The following is a 23,659-nucleotide window of genomic DNA, read 5'->3' on the forward strand; positions in this document are numbered from 1 at the left end:
TCAAGAGTCTCTTAAAGGAAGTCAGATTCGGAGCCGTACGTGTTTCTGGTGGTAGGCTGTTCCAGCCATGGTCCGCGGTAGGCCACCGATCTTCTGAAGGTCTCTCGCTTGGGTTTGGGGACAACCAGCTGACTGCTTGTGTCTAGATTTTAGTCTGATTGTGCACCCCTGCATATGAAAAAAATCGCAATTGCTGCTATTGCTCTCCGTACCGCAATCACTGCTTCCATGTTTACTCTCAGAACAGGTGTAGCGAGACTCAAATGGCATTTATACCTGCACGCAATCGTTGCATGAGAGTTCTTAGGACCCCAATCACAGTTATGCTACAAATGTACACCAGTCAAAGCTATATTAGACGTGAGGTGATCGTTAACTTGCAATTGATCTCTCTGGATCTTCTAGTGGGGCCTCTCCATGTCACATTGGAGTTGATTCATTCAATCGGCAATGCATTCTACTGATCCATCTACATTCTTATATCATGAATAAATGAAGACCTTTATTGTACATTATGAAATTATTGATATTAGGCCTTGACATCTGCCGACTAGACTGAAATCGTCAACATTGTGACAATCTTATACGAGAAGAACGGATAAGTTTGTGAACGTTGCAAATCCTGTCCTTGTCAAAAAAAGTTAGGGGGCGGTTGACAGAAGCCAGAGAAGGTCAGAGAATCCAATCAGACATGCACACAAAAAGGCTATCTTTGATCTTTGAAAGTGACTTTTCAGAGATAGTAGTAAGTGAAAACTCAGCAGTGAATGTTCTGAGCAACAACTCGGTTTACATTCTTAAGTTAAAGGTTGAATTTGTATCAGGTGCAATCACACATTACATTCCTTAATCTGTTGAAAACAGTTGTCTTGTCTACATTTTAAAAGTATTTTGAAGATATACTTGACAAATTGTCGTAGATTGCTCAACCAAAGTGCAGACCTGAACCTGAGCTGAACGATGGGATAGTATTAGTACTCATGAATTTCTTTATTGCACATCAACATTGCGCAGTGATACTGTATTGAGTGATTATTGATGACACCCGGGCGATAAGTAACATACATTTAAACTTGTCAGAGGCAACCACCCAAGAGGCTGAGCAAAATCGGCCGCTTTGAAGAGGAGGTCCCGATAGACATGAATCCATTGAATAGGACGACAAGGCGTCGGCTTCAAGACCCCCTTGAAGTATAATTACAAGGCAACTGGTTTTGTTTCTGACATCGCGTTTTAGAATGTTGGTACATTCTAAAACGCGACATATATATATATATATTCCTTATTTGGAATTTTGACGACGGAGTTTTTCAGTGTAATTCCTGGACACAAGTTGTAATTAAGAAGGTAATCTCTGCCAAAAATACCGCTTTCTTAACTTAGAATTGTCAGACCTATGTCACCAAAGTCATCATTTTTAGAAATACAGTACAGGCGGAGTTGTGTTTGTTAGATTAGATCGTCCTTGTGCTTTTACGCTATCGGCGCATTTTTATCCTTTGTTTGCGCATTCACCAACACAAGTGTGAAACTTTCGATGTAATTTGTTGACTCAAGTTGTAGATACGGTGTCAAGTTTGTCTTAGTCATACCTACCGCCATTTAAAGTAACAAATTGTGAGACCAAAGTCATTATTCTAGACATAACGTTACAGTCGGAGTTGTTTTCTTTGCTGTGTGAATCAAGCATATTTTCTCTTTCTACACGTGTACAGTACCTAGCTACTGATTTAAACATCTGTGAGGAAGCAAAAGAAATGTTAAGTTTAATCTGTACAGTATCATGGTAAACTTTACAAGATTTTTGTACAGAACATGTCCTTGAATACGTAAATAAAGTTAATAACTGCATAATTTCGTCCATTTTCTTTGTGCTAGTGTTTCTGACTTACAATAAACCGCCCCGCCCATGGTGGTACGGTCCAGCTGGACATTTCGCATAATTGCACCAGCCGGATAATTGCACCAAAAACGCTGGCAAATGCGTGGTGCAGTTAAGCGGAATCTACTGTATATATATATATATACTACCAACATTCTAAAACGCGATGTCTGAAACAAAACCAATATCAAAATATATATTCGTAACATAATAATTAGAATGAATTATCCTAATAGCCATTTTAGGTTACCCTGAAAGAGGCTATCTTTAATTGTTCCTTATGCGAATCTTCTTTAAAGGTGAGAACTGCCTGGAGAGTCAGCGTCAGTGTTCAGACGGTTCGTGCATTCCTGAAAACTATTGGTGTGATGGAGTGAGTGACTGCCCGCAAGACGATGATGAGTCGGTATGCGTGGGTAAGCACCTACGGCCTACTGGTTTTATAAAATGAACATTGTGTTTTGAAATGCCGTTGCTATATCAAACGTTATAAAATCAATTACGCTGCCTATTTTTATATCACAGTTAAAGTAGTTTATCTGCATTTGATTCTCATTGCAATCCTCGTTTCACAAAACCTTGGCTTCCTTTCAACGGGATTTCTAGCGTTTGAACGGTATGTTAAGATAAGATGAATATATTCTATTGAATGGCAAAACCAGTATATTTTTATCAAACGATCGAGACAATACCTTCATATCGGGGACCTAGAGTACTGCTATAGGCGTATGTAGGACTGGGTCTATTAAGGCACACACAGATCGGGCAAAATTAGATTTGTTTCGCGGTTCTCGTGTAGGGCCGGTAACATAAGAATGAACTAACGACAAAAACAGAAGTTTTGTTGATATTTGAGAATCAAAGTGTGTGGATGAAAACGTGCGCATCAAGACAGGAAAGTAACGGGTATGCCATTTGTGTACAGTGAGTCCAGAACCTGGGTAACTAGAATGACTCAACTCCCCCTGCTTTCGTGGTTATCTAATAAAAAGATTGAGCCAGCGGTTAGTACGCAGGATAGCACTCAGGCTAACCCCACCCCCCCCCCCCGCTAAATCTTGGGCATAGCAATGAAAAACAAGAAAATGCAATAAAGCCTAGTGAAGGGGTCGGACAACCAGCACAGCACAGAAATCAACAGAGTATGATATTTGTTCTAAAAAAGATCCATATGAAACAAGACGCTGGCCATGCATTAAAAAAATATATATATTAAACCCAGCCGCACATCCACGGCACCGTGTCTTTGGTTACGGTCAACCATTGATTATCGAACTTGCTCGGGCAAAACAGGCTTCCTTATTTTTCCGACACGGTGAACTTACATGTTGGCTATAGGCCAGTGGACATTTGTACGCTGTGAACTAATTGCTAGCGTAAACAGTCGTTTTCAGAAACAACTGGAGACAAAATCAGTGGGCTCGGTTGGCACTGTTCAGCGACCGTGTTAGAAGGTTCCGGGGCACATGGTTTCTCATTGATAATACACGGGTTATTTCCATCCAATTGCAATAAAATCTGATCTCTGTAGTGAAAATGACGTAAGTGGGAGACGTTTTGGAAAGACAGCCGGCGGGCAAGGCCTTAATTTTTCTTAGACACTTAGAGACCTTCGGACACCGAAAAAAACTTTGCTGCAGTGATGGACTCCAAGATGGTCGCCCACGGATGGCAGGGTGATGACGTCACATAAATACGATATATCAAATATTACCTATTGCTTACTGCTAGTAAAAAGGTATTATGATTAACGTTTTTGCAACATTAAATACAGAAGAACTTCTATCAAGTAGAACATATACAACTTAGCATCTATAAGTGCATCACTAATTGCTGATTCTCGTAATTTTTTTTGGCATGCCTCTCAATGAAAATGACGCTAGACGCTACTCCTTCTCCTGACGTCACAACCTCAGCATTACCTGTTGACTTCACTCCTGGGACAGGTAAGCAAATAGAAAATCCCTGTTTGTCTATTCTGTTAATGTATGCGAAATTGTTCTGGACATTAATTCTCGTGGAGCTTTCCGATGCCATATTGACGTACACTGCTACTGAAATTTATTCTACTTGCCTATCCAGATTTATAATGCGAGTTTCAAAGAGCCGGATGAGGCCAAAAAGCTCCATAACCTCTCTTAACAGAGTACAGAAAGGCTTCCGAAATGCAGTCGGGACTGACCTGTTTTTTCACCCAAGAACCCCTCTCTCAAATCGTTATGTATCAAGTGTTTTTGTTTTTTTTCATGTCAAACTCATGGCAAATGCTCTGCTGCTAACGATACTCGCTTTGGTCACCCATTTGATATTTCTCAAGACTGAGGTAAAAGTTTAGCAACTGTCATAAAGGCAAATCTTCCTTTTTTCTTCAATATTCTACATCTCAGGACGAAGCTCCGTGCAGAAAGGCTTCTTTCCTAGAACAATATTATTCCTAGATCTATATCTTTAAGGAACAAACTTTCTCGTCATTGCGTCCCTAATATAATCTAAACCTTTCAACACAGAGGTTAACAGACACTTGTCAATGTCATAATAATACAATTAGTGAGACCCAAAAGAATAGCGCCAGACTCTTTTTATTTGCCCTTAGATTGCCTGACAGGGAATGGAGAATCTTACAGAGGACCAGTCTCTGCGACTGAAACAGGCCAGACGTGTCAACCATGGGACAGTCAGACACCGCATGAGCACAACTATACACCCGCTGATTATCCGTCATCTGGATTGGAGCAAAACTACTGCCGGAATCCAGGGGGCGACCCCGGGGGAGTTTGGTGCTTTACCACGGATCCCGACCAGGAATGGGGGTATTGTGACGTGCCAGCATGTTCCGGTAAGGCCTGAACCTTTAGAGGTTAAGGAGGGGGTAGTATTAGCACGCAAGCATTCCTTTATTGCACATAAACATTGCGCAGTATTACTGTATTGACTGATTATTGGATGATACCCGGGCAATAACTAACATGCATCAAACATATCTCGACATGAATTTACAGACTAGGGCGAAAGGGTGTCCCCTTCAAGACTCCTTTAAAGTGGAATTACAAGGTAATTGGTTTTGTGTCAGACATCACATTCTGGGCATGTGAGAATAAAAATACCTATTAATTAGGCCCAAAGGGTATATCACAATGGATTGGACAGTCGTCGAACATGGCGGTCATGAAGGGTTGACACTTCTAGGCCATATAGGAGAGCACTCAGCCCTATATATGTTTAGCTTCGTCTGTAGTCTTATAGTTTTTACAGTCCACAGCCGATCCTTTAGGCGTCCAAATGCAGTTGAGGTGGCCCTCACCCGTGTATCTATCTCACTGTCCATGGAATTGTTGTTTGCCACAGTAGATCCAAGGTAAGTGAAAGTTTTCGCTTCAACGAGTGGGGTTCCGCCCATCAGGACCCGTGGTGGGATGTGCGGATCTCAGACGCCGGTTGGCAGAGTACTTCAGTTTTCTTGGTGTTTATGGACATGACATGCCGCAAGATCTGGTCGCTTCTACAAACGTCTCAAACAGCCGCTGCATACCGTCCAGTGCATGTGCCACCAGAGCAGAGTCGTCGGCGTAGAAGAGCTCAATGATGCACATTACCAGTACATGACGCTGGGATTTCAGACGTGCAAGGTTGAAGAGGCCATCCTTCCAAACGAGTTCGGATGTGAATTCCTCCCAGCTTATCGTCCGACATTTCTTCAAATACGCCAGCTAGAAACAGTGCGAACAAAGTGGGAGCTAATATACATCTCTGCTTGACACCATGAAGGACCTGGAAGAAGTCAGAGGCCTCACCGTTGACAGTCACTGTGGCTCGCATATCTGTGTGGAAGGCTTTGATGACACCAAACAGCTTCGGAGGGCATCAAAACCTATCCAGGATGCTCCACAAGGAATCCCTTCCCACAGAGTCAAAAGCATTTGAAAATCAATAAAGACGATGTACAGTGGCATTCTCTGTTCAACAGCCTTTTCTTGAAATTGTCTCAGTACAAAGATCATATCTGTGGTGCCGCGGCCACTTACTTACTTAATTACTTAGTATATATGAATTACTTAATATATATATTTACATCATCACACAATCTCGTACTGGAAAATCGTTTGCTCAACTTTTAGGGAATACATTTTTTTTTTAAATCTTGTCTTGCAGACGTCACAAAAGATCAATAGAAGGAACGTAATATTGTTTACGATTTTCTGACACTGATATATTGCCATAAAACTCCCTTAAGCTTCGTACTTTCAGATCAAGGAAGTATAAAGTGTGTGCAGAATGAACGCCAGTGATCCAACGGGTGGTGCATTCCTTATTCTTTCTGGTGTGGCAGTGACTTTAATTCATATATATTAGATAGGAAATTATACCACCACATTTGTTATGGCGACAAAGCAGTCCATTTTGCCATTGTTTCTTCTGACAATCTCCATTTTCCCAGGCCAAGCTGGAGGGTGCCTGGAAAGTGAACGCCAGTGTAATGACGGTTTATGCATCCCTGAAGAATACTGGTGTGATGGACAGGTTCTGGACTGTCAGGAAGCAGAGGATGAGTTCTCTTGTGGGGGTGAGCAACCATGCCTTCCAATTTTATAAAAAAAGTACATGTCACATGACCTTTCCCAGAGGAGTACATTTCATAAATGACCCAATCGTAAAGCGTTTCTTTGACATCTATTTTGACTCGATTGATAATACATGTTTTCACTTTATTTACATATTCAAGGAGGATATACTGTGTATATGTAAATTCCCTTAAAGACCCGAGTAAAACCTATATAAAGGGCCGATAATGTAAACTAGAGACTTCAGTGTGCTACTGGCTATTACCCATTCACCACAGTACACAAAAGTGGAGGCCTGGCTGAGACAAATTACCATGTACAAGTTACGCTTAAAGTTATGTTTGAAATAACAATAGATATCAGAAATTAGAATAGGGCTACACATAAAGAAGATAGCTTGAAGGTCACATAGCCCTGAAATAAACATATAGGCAAGTCTTCCTTTCCTTTTTCAATATTCTACATCTCAGGACGAAGCTCCGTGCAAAAATGCCTTTTTCCTTGAACTACGTTATTCCTAGAACTATATCTTTATGGAACACACTTTCTCGTGATCGCGTCCTTGATATAATCTAAAACCTTTCAACACAAAGGTTAACAGACACTTTCAGTGTCATCATAATACAATTAGTGAGACCCAAAAGAATAGCGTCAGATTCTTTTTATTTTCCCTTAGACTGCCTGACAGGGAATGGAGCATTTTACCGTGGAACAGTCTCTGTGACTGAAACAGGCCTGACGTGTCAACATTGGGACAGTCAGACAGCCCATGATTACAACTATACACCCGCTGATTATCCGTCATCTGGATTGGAGCAGAACTACTGCCGGAATCCAGGGGGCGACCCCGGAGGAGTTTGGTGCTTTACCACGGATCCCGACCAGGAATGGGGGTATTGTGACGTGCCAGCATGTTCCGGTAAGGCCTGAGGAACCTTTAGAGCTTAAGGAGGGGGTTATATTAGCATGCAATCATTATTTTATTGTACATAGACATTGCGCAGTAATACTGTATTGACTGATTATTTATTGATATCCGGGCAATAATAAACATGTATAAAACATTCTCGACTAGGGCGAGAGGGTGCCCCTTTAAGACTCCATTGAAGTGGAATTACAAGAAAATTAGTTTTATTTCAGACATCGCATTCTGGGCATGTGAGAATAAAAATGCCTTTGAATTAGGCCCAGGGGGTTTATCACCATGGATTGGACAGTCGTCTAACATGGCGGGCATGAAGGGTTGACACGTCTAGGCCACATAGGAGAGCACTCAGAACTACAGCCCTATATAAGTTTAGCTTCGTCTTCAGTCTTATAGGCTTTACAGTCCACAGCCGATCCTTTAGGCATCCAAATGCAGTTGAGCTGGCCCTCACCCGCGCATATATCTCACTGTCCATGGAATTGTCGTTTGCCACAGTAGATCCAAGGTAAGTGAAAGTTTTCGCTCCAACGAGTGGGGTTCCACCCATCAAGACCCGTGGTGGGATGTGCGGAACTCAGGCACCGGCTGGTAGAGAACTTCAGTTTTTTTCGTGTTTATGGACATCGCATGCTGTAAGCTCTGGTCGCTTCTACTAACGTCTCCAACAGCCGCTGGATACCGTCCAGTGCATGTGTCACTAGAGCAGAATCGTCGGCGTAGAAGAGCTCAATGATGAACATTGACTATACATGACGCTGGGATTTTAGAAGTGCAAGGTTGAGGAGGCCACCCTTCCGATCGAGTTCGGATGTAAATTCCTTCCAGCTTATCGTCCGACATTTCTTCAACTACGCCAGCTAGAAACAGTGCGAACAAAGTGGGAGCTAATATACATCTCTGCTTGACACCATGAAGGACCTGGAAGAAGTCAGAGACCTCGCCGTTGACAGTCACTGTGGCTCGCATATCTGTGTGGAAGGCTTTGATGACACCAAACAGCTTCGGAGGGCATCCAAACTTTTCCAGAATGCGCCACAAGGCATCCCTTTCCACAGAGTCAAAAGCCTTTGAAAAATCAATAAAGACGATGTACAGTGGCATTCTCTGTTCAACAGCCTTTTCTTGAAATTGTCTCAGTACACAGATCATATCTGTGGTGCCGCGGCCACTTACTTACTTAATTACTTTGTATATATACTTACGTCGTCACACAATTTCGTGCTGGCAAATTGTTTGCAAAACTTTTAGGGAACATATTTTTCCAAAAACTTGTCTGGCAGACGTCAGAAAAGATCAATAGGAGGAACGTAATATTGTTAACGATTTCCTGACACAGATATATTGCCATAAAAGTCCCTTAAGCTTCGTACATTCAGATCCAGGAAATATTACGTGTGTGGAGAATGAACGCCAGTGATCCAACGGGTGGTGCATTCCTTATTATTTCTGGTGTGGTAGTGACTTTAATTCGTATATATTAGATAGGAAATTATACCACCACATTTGTTATGGCGACAGAGCAGTCCATTTTGCCATTGTTTCTTCGGACAATCTCCATTTTCCCAGGCCAAGCTGGAGGGTGCCTGGAAAGTGAACGCCAGTGTTGGGACGGTTTATGCATCCCTGAAGAATACTGGTGTGACGGAGAGTTTTTCGACTGTCAGGAAGCAGAGGATGAGTTCTCTTGTGGGGGTGAGCAACCATGCCTCAACCATGACAATTTATCATGTACAAGCTACTCTTAAAGTTATGTTTGAAATAACAACATATATCAGAAATTAGAATATGTGTACACATAAAGAAGATAGCTTGAAGGACACTTAGCGCTGAAATAAACTAACGGCAACGCTGACTTGTGATTAAGTTTGAGACAATGGGTAGCAAATATGTTTCGAGTTCTACAGAGCCAAGTTAAAACTGGTTTCTTAGACTACAAGACACTGAAATTAAAAGTCATATTTCTTGAGACACGACTACTGAAAGCTAATGTGTGGGGAAGACATTTTCACGTTTAAAATGTAGATAGAATTAGATACTCTTACACTACATTGACAGAGTTGATTTGAAGATTTGGACAAGGTTGATTTTCTAAAACAGAAATGTGTATATAACATTGACTAGTTTGTCCAAGGGATCCTATCTAATTTAAACTTACTTGGATTATGTAACCTTTGTACAGTTATCTGAGCCATTCTAAATGGTTTGATGATGTTCCTAGAAAAACGTGCACTGAATTTCTTTTGAATTTTCTAACCGTTATTATGGTAATCAGACCCTGGCATTGTTCTTGGCTGGCGGACACTGAGTTAATTAGTTATGGAGGTCAATTCACCCCTCAAACAGCTGGACAGGTTTCCCCTTTAAACATTAATTTCCATACAATTTCCCATAGGTTCGTGGCTGCAAAGATCTCCTGATTGGGCAATCGATGCAACAACAACACTTTGGCCCGATACGTCTGGTCCAGACAAGGTTCTTGACAGTGAGGAAGGTTCCTTCTGGAGCCCGAGCGGTCCAGGCCCATGGTACATCATCTTCGACTTCCTAGGACCCTATACGTTTTCTTGGATGGGCATCACCAACTATGGGGACATAACCCACGACATTACAGCATTCAAGTTCCAAACGTCGGCAAGTTCTGATCCCTACATCTGGATTGACACACTGGATTTCAACGTAACCTCCTACCAGTTGCCTGTGTGGTTCGTAGTCGGAGGTTTCAACGGCACCAGTCGTTTCTGGCGACTGTTCATCACAGCAACAGGCCCGGACAACTCACCGCCTTGGTTAGTCGACGTGGGCTTTTATGGAATAGAAGCAGGTAGGTCGCTTTTTGAGAATTTCATCGGGTCCTAAACAATGCATTAAAACTGATCCCAATGAGGACTAGTAGGTGAAAAAAACATATATCAAAACACATGTTAATGTCAAATACATGTATTGACAAGTACGGATGGTTTCATATTAAGCATTAAGAGCATCTAGGCACGTACTTGTTGGGTGTGTTATCTTAAAAGCGACAAACTTAGACTCTCCATATGTGGTGTATTTGTACTTTTCAAGTTATCAATGTATATAATTTATACCGTTCGTGCAGTACTTATTGGCGTCACTACATATTTTGTACGGAGAAAATAGTTTGCTAAATTAAAAAGAAACCCACATAAATCGGGTCTGGTAACGGTCACATATTGGTTCATAAAATTTACATCCTTTTATATGTAATATTGTAATATTGTGACATTGATATATTGCTATAAGGCTCCCCAATCTTTGTACATTCAGATCCAGGAAGTATTCAGTGTGCGGAGAGTGAACGCCAGTGCTCCAACGGTTGGTGCATTCCTGTTTCTTTCTGGTGTAACGACGTTTACGGCGACTGTCCAAATTCAGAAGACGAAGCGGGCTGTGGTGACCCTCGTGAGTTTCTGCATCACTCGTGAATCCCTTCCAATATGATGTTCAATAGAACGACTGCGATAGGGGACAGTCAATGGTGGACCTAAAGCATTGTGCATGAACGCACCAATTGGAAATATGGAGTAAAATAGTTTAACTCTATACGTTCATAGATATATATACCTTAACATAGACATTCGGTATGCGCCAATTGAACATTCATAAATTGTTTCATTTTTTTTTTTACTCCGATCTAACATTAAAAAGAGGGAACATGTTTTCTGAACCACATGTAGTTTTTAATTACAGCAATCAACTTTGAAATATGTTAAAAGTATAAGCAATATTTTCCTCTCTTAACACAGTGTCCGGGTACACTGAGCGTGATGGAACCCACTACAAGGTGTTTGACCAAGCCATGACGTACAGTGATGCTCAGCACGCCTGCGCAGTAGATGGAGGGCACCTTGCCCATATGACGACCCAGGAGCTGCACGACTTCCTCGTCTCCCTGATTCAGGAGTCTGGTGCAGACGGGGACTACTGGATCGGGCTGCAGGATGTTGCAGTGAGTACCCAAAATGATACAAATTTTACCTTTTCAAGACCGTATCCTTTTCTGATCTATACAATTCTTTGACTTTAAAAAAATTGTGTTGTCTCTAATGCGTGCATTTTAGCAATATGTGGTGAGCTGCCCCATGGAATTCCTTACTCTCAGTATACGGCTAGCGGCTGGACACTTGGTGGCATTTTAAAAAATGCAGTTTTTGAATTTGATAGAAAATTGATTAGATATGTGCATTAGGGGAATAGCCATAAGTAACATTCTGGAATATTATCATTATGTAAGGACTGCGACGTCGAGGATGTGCAACAGTTAGATCATTCGATTCAAAGCCCATATGTTTCGGGTTCGACACTCGCCATGCCCCGGCGTTCTGCCCTAGGGAAAGGCACTTTACACAAAATACTAAAGTGATAGATAGGACAAAGCGAGATTACTGGGAAATAGTGTTGCTCCACCCACAAGTAACAAAGGAAGTGCTCCCAATGTGACCTGCACAGCAGTTTAAGGGGGGAGGGGGATTCGACCTCCATAATCACATTAACCTATTAAACCCGGTGGGCAACCCGGTAGTGACCATTTAGAACTGTTTGTAAACGTTGACTTTCAGTTTCAATGCTTATTGGTTACTAGAGTGTTGGTGTTTTTTAACCTCTGCCCGTTATTCAGTAAAGATTTGATTCGCTTTGACACCTTTGAGAAGTTGATAATGTGTGGCTGTTGATATAGCCTTCTCCTTAAGTGAATCATACAATACGAGTCTGTTTGGATCCAATTCCTCTAACCCCCTTGGTAGTTAGCTGGGACAGGGCCCAAGTCTCATGTTGTCAGACCAGGGCGGTGTTGCTGAAAAGTGTTGTGCTATAAAAAATGTGTGCTAGTATTCTATGCAAACGACTTTAAAGTACCAAACTTCATTTCATAGTATAACACACTTGTAAACTAATTATAACGAGATATAGACACAGTAATTGAGGGACTCACATTGGCTGATTGGTAATGGTCATCTTCTAACATGATTTTCTGTTGATCTGTCAAAACTGAAGTGTGCCAAAATCAGAGACGGATTTGTGCGCCAACATTTGCATAATTGCTAACAAGAACCGTAATTTCTTTTACAGCATGAAGGTGACTGGGGGTTAAACACATGGGCCTGGTCTGATGGAACTCCTATCAGCGATTGCTTCTCCAACTGGGCACCGGGAGAGCCCGGAAACAGTGCTGGGAATGACTGCGGGCAGCTCTGGGAAGGCATGGGTCTCAAATGGGACGACACCTATTGTGACATCCAGAAGAACTTCATCTGCCAAATAGGTACTTCTTTGTCTCATTCAGGGATTCACAGATTCAGAGTGAACTTTTTCATTTGATTATTATCTGCATCATCTAAATTCATTAACCCCCAAATAGCCCCTACAGGGGTTAAGTAGGGGGGATTGATGTCCTGGGATAACGCGGGCGGGCCTCCAGGCTGGCACGGGACGACTCAATGGTGGGAGCCGTCGGAACCGTGCCAGACAGGGTGTTCCAATGTGGGATAGTACGGGGAAAGACTGAGTGTTTATATGTATCATTTATTGCGTGAATGGTGTAAAACTTAAGGTCCTGGCTCCCCCGGGTGCGCCCCTAGGCTGGTTTCAGCAAACTGTGTCTATATTAATATGGTTGTTAACAACTTTGTAGAAGAAGGTGAGGCGGACGTTTCTCCTCCTTTCAGAGAGAAGGGGCCACTGCAGGTCGTTGAGCATTTGTGTCAGGTATAATCGTACATGGCTACTGTCGAACAAGACTTAACGATATTGTTTCATTATATTTATCTACTGTAACGTCAATAAAGGATTTTAATCTTTGCCATTTGCTTTTTGCAGGTCCTGATGAAGACTGTGCACCACAAGGTAATGTTAATCTTGTACTTCATCTAAAATATTAGTATTTTGGCCTATTTTTGGACGAATAGTACTTCATTTTACATGTACACTCTTTGGATATATTTCATCAGTTTAGGACCGAACGCAACACTTCAAATTAGTACGTCCTGTTTAATCTGTTTGATTCTGTTAAGTTTCTTCCTGCGTACTTCCTGCACGTCTTGGCATTGTCACCTGCACCTTGAATTACCAGTATAATCTCTTTTGTATCGTTGTTGTTGATAGCGAACTTTGTGACTTTGGGTGCAAGTGTGACAAATAGATCATTTGCTTACACAGCCCCCTAAGATCCTCTGTTCTTGGAAAGCGCTCATTATAGACTGCAATGCGCACTGTAATCCTTGATAAGGCTAAACGAAGAACCCCTTTTAGACTATTTTTTTGCTGTTAATTTTTTTCGCTCTAAAAACCTTTGCCAAGAAAGGCATGGATTCGGGGCTATTTGGCTGTCTTTTATGTTGTTTAATCTGTGTTGGCAACGTACGTCGAGAAGTCTTGAATGGATATTCATAACATTTCGTACGTCAGTAAGTGTTGACAAAGTAAAAAAAAAAATGGTTAGATTACTGCCCCCCCTCCTTTTACTTGCCTTCCATATTGTTCTGCAGCAGAACTTCTAGAAAACTTAAAGTCAAAGGTCATGGAACCCATATAATGAAATCAAACCTTTTTCTCCTCCTAAGTTACTGTCCTTTCGCTTTTTTTCCATCGAAGGAGAGGGGGATCAGACTTGCCCAAACTGCAGGCAAAATTCTGTGTTTCAAGATTATGGCGTAAACAGTTTACACTTAGAGGCGAGTATAATGTGAGTTTATAGCATGTGGTAAAATTGCATTTTCCTCCATGTTTTTACAAGGTGAGGTGTGTATGGAGGATCAACGCCAGTGTTTGAACGGGTTTTGCATCACTGAAGACTACTGGTGTGATGGGCAGTTTCAGGACTGCAGTGGCGGTGAAGACGAAGAGAACTGTGAAGGTGAAAGTGAGTATGGAATGCTGTTAATAACTATGGCTTACTGGTTTTGGAGAAGGGATATGATTTACGCTGCTCCTTACGTTATAAATGTTTTTTCTCCAATCAGAATCAGGTTTTAACAATCACGTGATACTGAAATATATTGCTTGTGACCCTATATAATCAAATAGATAAATACAAAGTTGGTCCTTATGTCAGGAACAATAACAATTCGAGTTCTTCAATGGTAGGGATTCATGTAAGATGTGCAAATCAGAAAGGGAGAAATATTGATATATAATGGTTATGAAGATACGCTTGGTGAAGGTTAATGTTCATACTTTTATACACATTCCGGATGCACACAGAAAGCTCATGTGGCATTTACATCCCCCTATTTAGAACATGCACAAGAAATGGCCAGGACAGTATCAGAGGGGGGGGGGGGTATTGTTATAATAAATCTCAGAGTAGTCTCAAAACTAGCGACAGCAAGGTCAGAATTCTGCTTCAAAATTTAACAGGAATATATATCCTCACCTACCACAGTGTCCGGGTACACTGAGCGTGATGGAACCAACTACAAGGTGTTCGGCCAAGCCATGACGTACAGTGATGCTCAGCACGCCTGCGCAGTAGATGGAGGGCACCTTGCCGATGAGAAGACCCAGGAGCTGCACGACTTCCTCGTCTCCCTGATCCAGGAGTCTGGTGCAGACGGGGACTACTGGATCGGGCTTCAGGGCGTGACAGTGAGTGCCAGAGACGATAGAAATGCCAAATTTTCGAGACCATTTTGTCTTTTACTCTATACCTTTCTTTATCTGTTTTAAGATTTCCATTTTATCTTTCTGTCCCATGTGCAAAGGGCACATCAAATTGTTACTGCTATAGGATAGAACAGCACATTAAAGTAAATTCACAGAACACCCAGTTCTGAGATGTTCTCACAACTTGGTTTTGTACAACGCCATTTCGTAAAGAGTTGAATAGGAATGTGCATCAAAGGTTAAACCATGTGCGGCTGTGTAGCAGTTTCTATCGCTTAGAAGTTATGAGCATGTAAGGTGTGTGTATATATGTGTGTAAATTTTGTACAACGCCATTTCGTAAAAAAGTTAATCGGAATGTGCATCCAAGGCATATACGTGTTTCTTGGCATAGATCACTTTTTCAAGGCCGCCATACCACAATAATAGCAAACCAATACAACAATAATCAATGCATATTAATGCAGTTTAGGTAGAAAATAAAGTGAATCAACATAGAACGTAAAATACAAATCAGCCTACAACATACACGTTATGACTGATAAGTTCTTAAATCAATTCGGCACTTTGTAATAGCCATAATGGTAACATTTAGTAGGATAAAGTAGGCGTGGCCTTGTTGCTAGGCAAGTGGCGCAACCGCAGAATAACGACCACGTAAAAAACTAAAGGTTTTGCAGAATCTATTTACCATGATTGCTCAGCCGATTCAAGGCCTGTTACACCTGGGGTTGGCTAGGTTAGCAGTTATATGTACGTAACTTTTGATGTATCTATCTATTCAAAAAAAAAAAAAATTGGCAGATGATGGAAATAACAAATATTTAGAATATCAAAGAAGAAAATTTTCTATCTCATATATTTTTGGGTTAAAAATAAAGATTTTAGAAAAAAAAATACTGCTGTTCATTGATCTGTGAATTCCCGGCGGGGGCAGGGACTTTAACCTTGAATTTTAACGACATAGGAGATAATTATGAACGAAATTAATCTGTCCAAGGCTATTTTGTCTAATTTGACGATATCATGTTTTATTTGGGGCCAAAACATTAAAAACAGTGATTTTTTTCTAATTTTCCATCAAAAATTGCTGTTGCTAAAATATGATCATTCTAAGGTCAAATAGCTTTGGATAATATTTTTTAGCAAGGTATAAAACTAACAGATTCATTGCTTTTTCTAGCAAACATGTAATTTTGACCGGGGAAATAGCATTTAAAGCTGGCAAACGTGTTTTCTGGAAAAGACATATCAAGCCGATACCGCATGACGTCACGGGGTTAATGACCTGTTAAACGCGTGGTCGTATCAATACCCAACTTCGCAGAGAGTCAGTATTATACAGTAGGGTACTTATGGACTACATCTGCAATTTCACTTTCTGTACAATGATTATGGGTTAGAAATAACGATTTTTAATTTACTGCTCTTCCCCAGCTGATGTATAAGTTCCCCGCCGTTTTCACACCATACCACACCCCGGGGGCCGTTCGAACGTTCGAACATGTTCGAACGGTACCATTTTGCAGCTTCCACGGGGGTCCCTTTTTGTTAATAGCATCTACTTATGTCAATATATTGATAGATATTTAATCAATATATTGACATTTCAACTTTCAACTCATCAATATTTGTACTGTTATCATTATCAAGAACTACCAAAAGTAGTTAGTATGCCAAATATTTAGTAAATTCCTGTTTTTGTAATTTAACGTTACATTGTACAGTACCTGATTGGACCATTCTGAAAACGTCACGTCTCGCAAAGTGACCTGCGGTCACTGAGCGGTTGGACATTCATGTTCGACAAAAGTTGTCACATGCCTTAAACTGCAGGGGGGGGGGAGATTTTTCTATTTAAGAGAGATGTATCATTGTAATCAAGCACAAGCATTATGATATATAGATTGAAAACAAGAAGCCCAGTGGATGCCAACAAACTCCCGAGGGTGGGCGGAGCAGTACCAAATCCACTAAGACACCCAGTCTCGGGATCTAACTATTTTAGAACCCAACTGTGCTACCGAAGCAAAAATGTTAAATACATATATTAAAAAGGACATACATTTTTGTTGACTTGAAGGTGTTTGAGGTGAAATGCAAGAGGAAGAAATTGAAATGTATAGCCTCCTTGACCAGACCATGACAAATTATCTGGCACGTCTGACGTGTTAGGACCAGCCTTGTGTGGCACTGGTAATTATAGGAAAACAAATACGAGCACCTTTCTGGGTCAGGCCCTGGTGGCCTCCCAAGGGGTCGGGGTGTACTATGTAACGAATAAAATGACTACGTTGGAGATGCCCACAATTTTATCCAATCAGGTTAGTTGAACTTCACCTACTGGTGGGCGTCTCAAACTTAGTCAATATATTCGTTACTACGTACACCCCTACCCATTGGGAGGCCACACCATGTGGACTTAGTTACAAGGAATGCACGCCCCTGATTGGCTGAGGAAAGACGGCCGGGTTCTAATGTAATCAAACACAAGCATTGTAATATATATAGATTGACAACACGTGGACCTGGTCTGATGGGACTCCAATCAGCGACTGTAGCTTCACCAACTGGGCACCAGGAGAGCCCGGGAATACTCCGGATTCACCGGTCTGTGGTCAACTCTGGACATGGGCAGGTTTCAAATGGGACGACGACTTCTGCCATTTCCAGAAGAACTTCATCTGCCAGATAGGTGGTTTTTCACTCCACGATATAGTATTTATTATATGGCATATATGCTATTCATCTCCAAGAAAAATTTGGGAATTGTTTTTTTGTGTTTGTGTTTGTTTGTTTGTTTGTTTCCAAGGAGAATAACTGAAGAGGAACGTTGAATTTTCCATGAGATTTAGCATGATGGTACCTTCGACTGAAATATTTCTAATGAAGTGATAATTATGCAAACTCGGACTTGAGTCACATAATTAATGAGGGAAATCCACATTTGCAGTGTTTACCATTGAAGAAATCAAATACACGTGACGCATGCAGTTTATGACAGGGGGAACATTAACAGATACCAATTAGGCAAATGAATTCCTATGATTCACCAAAATTGGTAAACATTGGACGATCAATATTTCGACATATGTAAATCTGTTTAAGCTGTACATGGCCAAGCATAGATTAAGTGAATATGAAATAATTTGCAATTGCATATAACCAGAATACTTAATGGAGATATGAGGTATCCGAACTGTTGTTTGTTATGTTATAATAAGATTATAGATGAATGGATATATTCACCAATATATATTGAGGGGGTAATAAATGATGTAAATTCCTGCCATTTGAAACTTTCCAGGTCCTGGTGAGGAGAATGCCTGCGATCCGAACGGTAAAAGTTTACATCTTGACTTCAATAATCATGTCTAAACCAATATACTGATATCACAATGCCCTCTTTTGATTATTTTCAGTTTAAAATACGCAATTTCACATCAGTACGTCCTGTTTTATTTATTTCTTTTATTATCAAGGTTTCCAATCCGTCCTTCTTTTTCGTTTTAGCATTGATGCCTGCAGTCTAAGTTACAATCCCTTTCCTAGTTGTCTAGTTGATTGTAAAAATCGTTGCTGCGGGTAACAATGCGAACAAGCTTAATGATACACTGCCGTGAACACAGCCAGTACCGATCTTTGGTTCTGTTTTAGAAGATTCTTTTCAAACGTAGGACGCACTTTTAAACCTTTCATAAAGCTTTCCGATGTGAAATTCTCTGTTATGTTGTTTATAAGGTAAATGAAGTCCCATAGCTTTTTCCGGGCCGTAGCTAGGGGTAGTTGGTTGTTATCCGCTGTGTTTAGGTCACGACATTGGAAGGCGGAGCCAATCCCTCTCCTTTTTCAAACATTTACTTCCCAACCGAAATCACGTACCCGTTTTCGATCCTTGGACCTCTGAGTTCTGGGCCAAAGACCTTAACCATTACAATAACACCACGCCAGAAGCAAAGCAATATGTGTGATTAATGAATTCTTGTAATAAAGTTTATTTCCCCCCTTCCTGTTTGAAAGGAGTGGTAATGAACTTGCCTAAGCTGGTTGAAATCGCATTTCATGTTTGTGGTCTCATAATATGAATTCAGAGGCGAGTATTGATGCATGCCAAAAACATGTACCAGAAGGCTACTTTTTTCAAGTACCTACCTTCTTTTCACAAGTAGTGGTGTGTTCGGAGCGCCAGTGTTTGGACGGTTCGTGCCTCAGTGAAGCCCACTGGTGTGACGGATCGTTTGCGGACTGCACGAACGGCGAGGACGAAGCGGACTGTGAGGGGGATGGCGGAGGTAAGTATGGAATGTTGTAGGTGGAATACTGCCTGATAGATGAATCGATGTGGCTTTTTGTGGCACAATCGGTAGGGTGTTTCGCCCACAGCCGAGAGGTCCCGGGTTCAAAACCACCGATATGACCCGATGTTGTGCCCTTGGGAAAGGCACTTAACACGACTTTCCTCACTTCACTCAGGTGTAAATGAGTACCTAGCTTTGGTTAGGGACGTCACACGGATAGGACGTTAAATGGAGGTCCCGTGTTTACGAGAGCCACACCTCGAGCACGTTAAAGAACCCACCGCACTTATCGAAATTAGTAGGGGTTCTTACCGGTGTGAGTGGTTCAAAACCTACAGTCCTATGGCCGCACATTGGTTCGCACTTAGTTATAGCCTACGGCTAGTTGGGCAACCCTGGTATGTGCATACTGAACCAATAAATGAATAAATCAGTTAATAGATGAATCATCAATAATGATAAGGTATTTATACCGTAATGATTTTGATAAGCGGTCCAGTATCTGTTAAATAAGAATTAGTGCTCACCCGCTAGAGATGGAAAAAGGGACGTTATAAAAAGCTGCCAGTACAGGTGAAATTGGGTAAATATTGTACAATGGATACAGTGGAAGATAAAATACATTTCATTTGTAACTGGCCTCATTATGAGGATGAAAGGAACAAGCTTTTCGGAACAACAAAAAACATTACTTCTGAGCTTTCACGATCTAGAAGATCTAAAAAAACAACACTTTGTACTAAAATCGCAGAACCCACTAAAAATTAACCCCCCCGCCCAAGTAACGTTATATGTAAAAATATTAGTTAAATGCAAAGAATAGACACGAGTCACCATTGTTACCCTTTCTACTGTTTGTACCCTTGCAATAAGCTTACGGGTATGCATTATTACTATTACTATTACTAATACTTCAAGACATCAGTGAATCAACGAGACAAATAACAAGTTGGTACGTCGATAGATGTTAGACACCCAAACAATAATATACGACAAAAAAGTTACTCAAGCAACTTGTTTACCGGATTTTGATTTATGACAATGATATCCATATCCGGTTGCTTGAGTCAAAGTTTTCTGGCGAATATTGTCGACGTTCTTAGGTCGTAGAGAGTACACTCACGCCGACAATCCAGAATAAAGCTCACAAAACTTAAAGCTCCAGTTAAGCTCACCACACTTAAGAAACAACACACAAGAAAAATAGCAAGACTACAACTTCAAGTTCTTTGGAAACGCATTAACACTCAGCCAGACGCCAAATGGTATCATGTTAAATTTGATTATCATCTTCAGATATAGATTCAGTGGCATGCTACTAAATACGTAGCAAACCGGATAGCTTTTTCATTAACCTCATGTATGCTAATGTTTGATTTTATCAAAAACTACATACATGAAGGTAGAGAAAGGTTTTATCAAAAATGCGAGTTTCCGTATCATCCGTCTATAAGACAATAACAAACTAAACGAACACAAGAGGCTGTGCCTTGTATAATTAAAATATATATTGAATTTTTCCAGGAACCACAGCCGAGACCTTGACTACCGTAGAAGATAATGGTGGCATAATAGTGGCACCTTCTGGTAGCCTGACCACCGAAGGACAGCCTGACCAAGCCACGCCCCCCGGCGTTCTGACCACCGAAGGGCAGCCTGACCAAGCCACGCCTCCTGGCGGTCTGACCACCGAAGGGCAGCCTGACCAAGCCACTCCCCCTGGCGACATTACCACCGCAGGACAGCCTGACCTGGCCACACCCCCTGGCGGTACAGCAGGCATTGCAGCCCCGACAACTGATAACGGTAAGAAAACGGACCTCATTTGGTGGAAATGGTCATGTCTTTGTGTTTTTTATATGCTCCACCCTGCTGTAAACGCATTCTAGTGTCTGCTGGTGGTATTTGTGCGCAGTCCATTTGCAATTCCACCATAATGTATACTGCTCTTCATTTCAGAAACCATACATTATAAGCGTATGGAAAATACCGTTTGTCTGAAAAAATCTTTTGTTGCAGCTTCATATCAAAAAAGGTTACTGCATAAGTATATTAAAAGCAACAAAGCTGAAATTTTATATCGCACGTCTCATATTGTATATATTATTCTAGGCTCACTTAAAACAGTGCTATCCTATACTACTAGATTTGTTAACTTAATAAAGAAATTCCGATCCTTCATGCTACGTTAACATGTTGTTTTTTTTAAATAATAAAAAGCAACGGAGGTTTGCAGCAGAATACTAACGCAATGAAATAGAAATGTTTTATTTTCAATTTTGAGACATTTTTTTCTCCTTAAAAGGAGATGAGACCGGGACAAAAGGAGACGAATGTGAGCTGCTATTTTCTATTATCTTCTGACCTTATAAATCAATGAACGTTATTCTAAGTTCAGTGTCACACAGGCATGATAAGCGACAATAAAGCATAACTTTCGATATCACATACTCATACATAAGATAGTCACTCTTCATATGTCGCTCAAAAAGTCCATCGACCTCGGATGTACAATTTGGTATGCTTCTTAGAATTAATGAAAACGACTGTTGTTTTTTTCTTCATATTTTGCTAAAATCTTAAACTATTGCTTTAAAAAAATAATCCTACACACAACATAATTACTTTAAGGCGCAAGCCATACATTGTTCAAAATTTCTTCAAAAGTGTTGTACTATTTATTCATAACCAAGTCCATACATTTATTTATTTTTTCTTTGGATAGAATATAAGATATCCACGGTATACTTTGTAGTTCACTTTGCAGTTCCTCTTATTTTCATTTGTTTCATTAGGATTTATTTTACAATTCCAATTTCTTCTTTCGTTAATTTTTCGTTAGTTGCGGTTATATATAATTTTGTAAAAATTCCATTTGTGTAGTTTAGAGGAGAAAGCCTTATAGGCTTCTGGCCTCCCCTGCATGTATTCTTTGCTCTATTTATCTTTGCTTTATATTGTACATATGCAAATAAACAATAAAAAATACTTCTGCTTGTTTTTGACAGACTCGGAGGCAACTGTTGCTACCACTGGCGGCGGCGTGCTGGCCTCAATCATTCTGGCTCACGTTATCTTGGCTTATTACGACATGTTCGCCTAGGCCAGACCCCGCCAAAGGACCAACACGCAAAACTGCATTTGTTTTGTATTGCAGCACAGTTGTAGGATAGTATCTTAATGATGTAACCTGCATGCACATCGAGTCAAAGCTTAACTTTGATAGACAACGACACTCTTCTCTGAAACGTCGAATAGGATTGCAGGAAACAGATGTGTGCTCTTTGAAGAAATATGGTTCTTAAATGAATAGGTCTGTAAGGAATATCACTTATTGCACATAATGAAATCATGCCAGCATCAACATGTATGATCCCCCATAAATTATAGTTTTCCCTTTCAAGTAGATTCCATAGATTAAAGAAAAATAATGATATTTGAATTCACTCCTTTTCTGGTCTCTTATGGCAATATTCCGTTTAATCGTGACATCGTAAAATTATTACTCTAATCAGATTGCCCTGGTCATCAAAGTCTCGAGAAAAAGAAAAGTTTTCTTGTTTGATGATCGAAAACTAAATACCAAAATATCAAGAGCAAATTGTATATTAAAACATTAAATCTAATCACATTTCTTAAACGTAGCAGGTGCACAAAGGAGTTAGTTAAAAATCATTTCTCGATCCCTTGAAGATTCAAAAATGATTGCCTAATGATTGCCTAACATCAGAAAGAAGTTACCCGTATCCTTACTAGACATTGATGAGATGGTGTTGCTTGGTATTTTAGTTATCTTTAAAAATCTTTCCGGTTGCCGCCATAATTATGAAATTTTTATTACTAGACTAGCCTACAAGACTACATACTAGGCTTTGATAGGTATGTAAGTGAAGTGTTTCCTTATTTCATTCTTTTCAAACTATTGTCAGTTAGCACTGTGAACTCATATTAAGTACCCTGGTAACTTCTTTTATTACAATTCGTGAAACACTCTTGACTCCTTAGTCAAACTAATGAGCTTGCAGATGCAGCAGTCAAACACGCTGACTCCTTTTATTAAAATCATAATAAATGGAGATAGTTTTTCGTGGTTACCGAATTCTCTTCCAGTACGGTAGATGACGGCGGGGTTAGCTCTGCTCGATAATACCAGGATTGTGAAAAAGGGATGAAATTACAGACACAAACATATCTGTTGTACAAAATCGCCATCTGAATGAGCCTGACTGTTTTAGAACCACACAGCAAGTATAAACAATAGACATGTTTTCAACAAGCCCTAACTATGTTCAACAACTGATGTGAATGATCTGCTACAGCAGTAGCCGTATGGGGTTGTTGGAGGAGATAATAGGTTGCTAACTTTTTCAGT

The 23,659-nt window shown here is 40.6% G+C and overlaps 1 protein-coding gene and 1 long non-coding RNA gene across 2 annotated transcripts; both read left to right on the forward strand.

Annotated features, from left to right (window-relative positions):
* The first annotated feature begins 3,755 nt into the window (after positions 1 to 3,755).
* On the forward strand, positions 3,756 to 16,988 carry LOC136420282 (uncharacterized). Its single transcript, XM_066407133.1, has 13 exons — positions 3,756 to 3,828; positions 4,476 to 4,718; positions 6,318 to 6,443; positions 7,118 to 7,360; positions 8,936 to 9,061; positions 9,762 to 10,190; positions 10,655 to 10,789; positions 11,134 to 11,336; positions 12,458 to 12,650; positions 13,205 to 13,231; positions 14,121 to 14,246; positions 14,769 to 14,971; positions 16,896 to 16,988. The coding sequence occupies exons 1-13, from the start codon at positions 3,756 to 3,758 to the stop codon at positions 16,986 to 16,988; spliced, it is 2,220 nt and encodes a 739-aa protein (XP_066263230.1).
* Positions 16,989 to 17,506: 518 nt separating this feature from the next.
* LOC136420520 (uncharacterized) lies at positions 17,507 to 19,262 on the forward strand. Its single transcript, XR_010753239.1, has 3 exons — positions 17,507 to 17,684; positions 18,297 to 18,329; positions 19,159 to 19,262. It is a non-coding gene; the product is annotated as an uncharacterized lncRNA (long non-coding RNA).
* The last annotated feature ends 4,397 nt before the right edge of the window (positions 19,263 to 23,659 follow it).

This window comes from Branchiostoma lanceolatum, chromosome 15 (assembly GCF_035083965.1).
Source record: "Branchiostoma lanceolatum isolate klBraLanc5 chromosome 15, klBraLanc5.hap2, whole genome shotgun sequence".
Lineage (NCBI taxonomy): Eukaryota > Metazoa > Chordata > Leptocardii > Amphioxiformes > Branchiostomatidae > Branchiostoma > Branchiostoma lanceolatum.